Genomic DNA, 7,107 nt, shown 5'->3' with positions numbered 1-7,107 from the left:
TAAGTACTAGAAATTGTTCATATTTCTTGCATGAACCTATTATCAGAAGTTTAGACCTACTTCCATCCTTAAAAGTTCATCTGTACCTTCTGTTTTTTAAGTTTTGGATTTTCATTTATTTGTTGTTGGATTTGGATTTATGTTTGTTGGGTGCAGTGTGTGTGTGTGTGTGTGTGTGTGTGTGTGTGTGTTTCAAATGCCATGGTACATGTGTGGAGGCCAGAGGTCAAAGGACAATTTGTGTTTTCTCCTTTCACCTTGTGGGTTCTGGGGATGAAACTCAGGCTTGGTGGTAAGCTCCTTTTTTATTATTATTAATTTATTTATTCACTTTTCATCCTGAGCAGGCATCCCTCCCTACTCTCCTGCCACTCCCTCTCCCCTCCCTCCCTCTGCAGCAGCCCACACACTCCTCCTTAAATGCTCCTAAAGGGCCAGGCCTCCCATGGGCATCAGCAAAGCATGGCATATCAAGCTTCCCTAAGACCAACTCCCCCTCCACCGTATTCAGGCTGGGCAAGGCAATCCAGCATGAGGAATTGGATCCCAAAGCCCCATCTAAGCACTGGGAACAGCTCCTGCTCCCATTGCTGCAAGTCCCACATATAAACACAATTATACAACTTTCACATATATGCAGAACACTTAGGTTGGTCTCATGCAGGCTCCCTGATTGTTGCTTCAGACTGAGTTCCCATAAGACAGTCTATTTTTCTATGGGTTCTCCTGTGATGTTACTGGCTCCCCTGTTTCCTATGATCCCTCCTCCCTCCTCAGCAGGATTCCTGAGCTCAGGCCAGTGTTTGGCTATGGGTTCGGAATATGCCTCCATCAGTTAGTCAATGGATGAAGGAAGACAATCGGATCCCAAAGGATGGCCAGTTCAGGCTATGCATCAACTGCTACCAGGTATCTTGGGGCCATTCCTGTATACTCCTGGAAATTTCCCTTGCATCAGGCTTCTACCCAACTCTTTAAAGCCCCCCTTTCCAGCCATCTCTCTCAGCACTGTCCGCCTCCATCTACCCTCCCAAAGCCTATCCCTCAAGTTCATATGCCCATGCACTGTGAGTCTAACCAGGAGATCTCTATTTCCCCTTCCTAGGGAGATTCAAGGTTCTTCTTTGGGCTCTCCTTGTTACCTAGATTCTCTGGGACTATGGATTGTAAAATGGTTATCTTTTACTTTAGAGTTAATATCCAATTATGACTAAGTACATACCATGTTTGCCATTTTGGGTCTGGGTTATCTCACTCAGGATGTTTTTTTTTTTTTGTTTGTTTGTTTATTTTATTGCTTTTTTTCTTGTTTCATCTATTTTCCTTCAAATTTCCTGATGTCTTTGTTTTTAACAGCTGAGCCATACCCCACTGTGTAAATGTACCACATTTTCATTATCCATTCTTCAGTGGAGGGACATTTAGGTTGTTCCCAAGTTCTGGATATTACAAATAAAGACATTATGAACATAGTTGAGCAAGTGTCCTTGTAATATGAATGAGTATGCTTTGGGTATATGCTCAGGAGTGGTATAGTTGGATCTTGACGTAGAACTATTCCCATATTTCTGAGAAACTGACATATTGATTTCCAAAGTGGCTGTACAAGTTTGCACTATCACCAGCAATGGAGAAATGTTCCTTTCGCTACACATCCTATCCAGCATGAGCTGTCACTTGTGGTTTTGATCTTAGCCTTCTGACAGGTGTAAGATGGAACCTCAGAGTCCTTTTGATTTGCATTCCTCTGATGGCTAAGGATGATAAATTTTTCTTCAATTGCTTCTCTGTCATTTGAGGGTTTTCTATTGAGAATGCTCTGTTTAGGTCAGCTCCCCATTTTTAATTGGATTGTTTTATTTTTGACTCAGTATCTTGAATTTTTTATATATTTTGTAGATCAGCCCTCTGTTTCTCCTTCCACGCTGTGTTCTGGGAATGAATCCCAGGTCTTTTGGTGGCAAGTTCTTGTATCCTCTGTGTCTTCTGATTGGCCTTACAACTTCTTTCTAGGGAACAATGTAATCAAAACAAAGGAATACATGACATAAACTTTTTTTCCTTTTGAAGGAGTATAAAATGATTAGCAATCAATGTAGAAAACAACAGGAACTAAGAGACACTGTCATTTTCTCAAATCAACATTATGTACCTCAGCACCCTACAGAGGCAGATATGTTTTCTCTCTCTCTCTCTCTCTCTCTCTCTCTCTCTCTCTCTCTCTCTCTCTCTCTCTCTCTGTGTGTGTGTGTGTGTGTGTGTGTGTGTTTGTGCAAGAGAAACAGACTTCTTCTTCCCATGAAATTCTCTAAGCCACCAATTCCAACACCAATGACCACCAAATTTTTTGCTGTTTAAACTTCCTTTTCAAGGAATGTTTATTCTGTACAGTAAAGCAATTTGGCATTTTACATCATTCACTCTAATTTGTATTAATGTAGCTGTATTAAAAGTCACTCCTGCGAGCAAAGAACAAAAGTTCTTCAAACTACACAGAAAGTGAAGTCACAACTTTTCAATGGTTGCCTCTTTCCATTCAACCAGGCAGATGTTTCAAGATGATGTTGATATCGAAAGCTTTTTTAAAATAAGATGGCAAATGATGCCAGCAGGAAAATCTTCAAACAACAAGAGAGAGGAATAATTTTCTAATGGTAATTATAAAAGATATTCCCATTCCCCAAGTTCTATAAATCCTAACTCCTATTACTAGGTTCTCACCTCATTAACACTGTTTAAAACATCAGGTTTGAATATTAAAACCAAATGAAATCTTAGAATGGTGTTTTAGAAATATGAAAATCTAGAAATATACCACAGTTCTTCAGAGATGTATTTGTGGGGCAGGGAATAGGGAAGAATTCCAGTGTAGCTCCCCTTGTCCTTAAATTCACTATCCTCCTGCTTTAGCCTCAATAATATGGTGATGACAGCTCAAGTCTTCAGAGTTATCATAAATCTTAACATTTACTTACTGTACTTGCAAGCATGTATTTGGACATGTATGTCATTGCAATCATGTCGAGATCAGAAAATAACTTGTAAGAGTTGCTTCTTTCCTTCCTCTACGTGCCTCCTGGGGATCAAACTCATGTTGTGAGGATTAAAGGCAAGGACTTTTTACTTGATAAGCTTTCTAGAGTTATCTCTAGTGAACTGTTTATATTTATAATCTGTAAATGGTGGCTGAACAATCTAATGGTCAGAATCTCAGCAGTTTACAATGTCTTTACCCACCCAAGCCCTCTGATCCATGATATAGATGAGAGTAGAGTCAGAAAAAGAGCAAGTTCATCTCTTCATCAAAGAAGAGTGGGCAAATTTCAGGATGTCAGACAGTCATATATTAGGATAGATTAAAACAGCATGAGTAAAGGTTGGAAAAGTTTTAAAGCTTATGTTTTAGTGACAATATAAAGCATCGCATCCCCTCCATTTTGAATTAGAGGCAGTGTGAATTCAGAATTATTGAAACGCATGAAAACGTCATAATTGACAAGTGATTTGCATAGCATGAATCCCTTTGTGATGTAATAAGAAATTCCCCGGATGGCAGATCTGCCTTCACTTGATTCAGTAGCAGAGGTGGAAGATAGGGGCTTCCACACGTGATGGGATGTGGTCTAAGGGACGATATGACTACAAATGTCTTCCAAGAGAACCGACGCCCACTTGGAGGCATGTCAGTGATGACTACCATAGCGCAGTTAATGCTGTGCCAAAGAGACTTCCTGTGAGAAACACGAGGCTAACTCTCCGAGACATAAGACCATCTATACGAGACATGAGACTGCCTGTGCGAGACACGAGACCGCCTGTGCGAGACACGAGACCGCCTGTGAAAGTCATGAGACCGCCTTTGCGAGACACGAGACCGCCTGTGCGAGACACGAGACCGCCTGTGCGAGACACGAGATCGCCTGTGCTAGACACGAGACCGTCTGTTCGAGACACTAGAGCGCCTGTGCGAGACATGAGACCGCCTGTGCGAGACATGAGACCCTCTGTTCGAGACACGAGAGCGCCTGTGCGAGACACGAGACCACCTGTGCGAGACATGAGACGGCCTGTGCGAGACACGAGACCACCTGTGCGAGAAAGGACACCGCCTGTGCGAGACAGGACACCGCCTGTGCGAAACAAGAGACCGCCTGTGCGAGATATGACACCGCCTATGCGAGACAGGACACCGCCTGTGCGAGACAGGACACCGCCAGTGCGAGACAGGACACCGCCTGTGCGAAACAAGAGACCGCCTGTGCGAGATATGACACCGCCTATGCGAGACATGACACCGCCTGTGCGAAACAAGAGACCACCTATACGAGACCTAACACCGCCTGTGCGAGACACCAGACCGCCCGTGCGAGACATGACACCGCCTGTGCGAGACAGGACACCGCCTGTGCGAAACAAGAGACCACCTATGCGAGACATGACACCGCCTGTGCGAGACAGGACACCGCCTGTGCGAAACAAGAGACCACCTATGCGAGACATGACACCGCCTGTGCGAAACAAGAGACCACCTATACGAGACCTGACACCGCCTGTGCGAAACAAGAGACCGCCTGTGCGAGATATGACACCGCCTATGCGAGACATGACACCGCCTGTGCGAAACAAGAGACCACCTATACGAGACCTAACACCGCCTGTGCGAGACACCAGACCGCCCGTGCGAGACATGACACCGCCTGTGCGAGACAGGACACCGCCTGTGCGAAACAAGAGACCACCTATGCGAGACATGACACCGCCTGTGCGAGACAGGACACCGCCTGTGCGAAACAAGAGACCACCTATGCGAGACATGACACCGCCTGTGCGAAACAAGAGACCACCTATACGAGACCTGACACCGCCTGTGCGAAACAAGAGACCGCCTGTGCGAGATATGACACCGCCTATGCGAGACATGACACCGCCTGTGCGAAGCAAGAGACCACCTATGCGAGACAAGTCACCGCCTGTGCGAGACACCAGACCGCCCGTGCGAGACATGACACCGCCTGTGCGAGACAGGACACCACCTGTGCGAAACAAGAGACCGCCTGTGCGAGACACGACACCGCCAGTGCGAGACAGGACACCGCCTGTGCGAAGCAAGAGACCACCTATGCGAGACATGACACCGCCTGTGCGAGACACCAGACCGCCCGTGCGAGATATGACACCACCTATGCGAGACATGACACCGCCTGTGCGAAATCAGAGACCACCTTTGCGAGACAAGACACCGCCTGTGCGAGACACCAGACCGCCCGTGCGAGACATGACACCGCCTGTGCGAGACATGACACCGCCTGTGCGAGACATGACACCGCCTGTGCGAGACATGACACTGCCTGTGCGAGACAGGACACCACCTGTGCGAAACAAGAGACCGCCTGTGCGAGACACGACACCGCCTGTGCGAGACAGGACACCGCCTGTGCGAGACACCAGACCACCTGTTCGAGACATGACAACACCTGTGAGAGACATGACACCGCCTGTGCGAGACATGACACCGCCTGTGCTAGCCAGAGCTGATGGAGAAGGCTACAGTAGATATTACAGTCATGTTGATTACCAAGAATGTGACAAGGGCCGCAGTTTTTCTCATGATCGAAGGAGTGGCCCACCTCAGAGAGGAGATGATTTCACAAGCCAATGGTCTGAATACAGGCACAAGAGAGATGCCTTTGGAAGAGAAAGTTTCTGCTCTTCCCATTATTCAAGAGAACGGTCTCCCCATAAAAGAGACGCTCCTTTTTTCAGAGAGTCACCTGTAGGCCAGAAGGATTCCCCACACAGCAGATCTGGCTCCAGGCTCAGCAGTAGAAGCTCCTGCTCAGAACGAAGCAGGACACACTCCTCCCATCAATCTCAGTCTGGAAGTAAAGAAAGGTGCATTCAGTCTTTGAAAACATCAAGAGATAATTCACCCTCAAGTTCTTCAGTAGTTTATTCATCTGAGATGTTAGACAAACCTAGCCGGCTAACTGAGAGGGAACTTGCCAAGGCTACAAGCAAATCGGCTAATGAAAAGCCAGAGAAGGCAGAGGAAAGTAACTTGATTGAGATTTCAGAGTTTGAGGGGGGATCCATGGCACCCTTATTTATCGACCAGACAGAAGAACCCGAGTCGAACACACCAGATGGCACAGAATTATATGAAGACAGCCAGCTTAGCAGACGCTCTAAAGCCATTGCATCAAAAACCAAAGAGATTGAGGAGGTTTACAGACAAGACCATGAAACTTTTGGGATGGTGGTGAACATGCTAATTGAAAAAGACCCTTCATTAGAAAAATCGATACAGTTTGCATTAAGGCAGACATTACATGAAATGAGTAAGCAATGTGTTGAAGAACTCAATCAATTCATTACTGAGTATGATAATGCTACCCAAGATTTTGGAGACCATTTTTAGAAGAATTAGTGCCCAGGTCAAAAAAATAAAAATAAAAATAAAGCTTCTAGATTTTTTTCTCCTTGGATTGTTTAAATCCTTATTATTTTGTGATGAAGAAAAATACTTTATGGTAGCTAACTACATTTGTAATATCAAATAAACATCTACAATTGTTTTTTAAAAGAAGGAAAAGAAGGAGAAGAAGAAGAAAAAGAAGGAGGAGGAGGAGAAGAAGAAGAAGAAGAAAGTACCTTACTGTCCCTAGAATATATTTCAAGCTTAGCACCACAATCTAATCATATGAAAGCGACAGCAATATTCTACAAAAACCTGACCAATCCTCCTCAAAACTTTCAAGGTCTTACAAAGCCAAGAGAAGAAAGTGGCATATTGTCATGGCTGCAGGGAATACAGAGAAATGTGCAGTGTGGTGCTTTGCATGGGACCCTGGAAAACTAGAGAAATCCAAATAAACTCCAAAGTTTAGTTAGTAATAAACTGACAGACTTGGATATCCTTTTATTTCCTCTAGATTTTTAAAATTTAAATTAGAAACTTTCTTATTTTACATATCAATGCCAGTTCCCTCTACCTCCCATCCTCCCATGCCTCCCCCAACAATTCCCCCATCTCATCTACCTTCGGCTCCCCAGGCAGAACAAGGCCTTCCATGGGGATCATCAAAGTCTGTCACATAATTTAGGGCA

General features: G+C 45.0%; 1 protein-coding gene across 1 annotated transcript; it reads left to right on the top strand.

Moving 5' to 3' along the window:
- The first annotated feature begins 3,847 nt into the window (after positions 1-3,847).
- On the top strand, positions 3,848-6,429 carry LOC127214467 (periphilin-1-like). The gene is made up of 2 exons (XM_051174860.1): positions 3,848-4,162; positions 5,507-6,429. The coding sequence occupies exons 1-2, from the start codon at positions 3,848-3,850 to the stop codon at positions 6,416-6,418; spliced, it is 1,227 nt and encodes a 408-aa protein (XP_051030817.1). The 3' UTR covers positions 6,419-6,429.
- The last annotated feature ends 678 nt before the right edge of the window (positions 6,430-7,107 follow it).

This window comes from Phodopus roborovskii, unplaced genomic scaffold (genome assembly GCF_943737965.1).
Source record: "Phodopus roborovskii unplaced genomic scaffold, PHOROB, whole genome shotgun sequence".
NCBI classification, from domain to species: domain Eukaryota; kingdom Metazoa; phylum Chordata; class Mammalia; order Rodentia; family Cricetidae; genus Phodopus; species Phodopus roborovskii.
Note: the sequence above shows the minus strand (reverse complement) of the source record. Positions and strands in the feature narration are given on the sequence as shown.

Coding starts and splice junctions, on each gene's coding strand:
- LOC127214467 (XM_051174860.1), top strand. CDS start 3,848: ATGAGACCGCCTTTGCGAGACACGAGACCGCCTGTGCGAGACACGAGA. Junction 4,163..5,506: donor AGAGACCGCCTGTGCGAGAT/ATGACACCGCCT, acceptor CCTGTGCGAGAC/ATGACACCGCCTGTGCTAGC.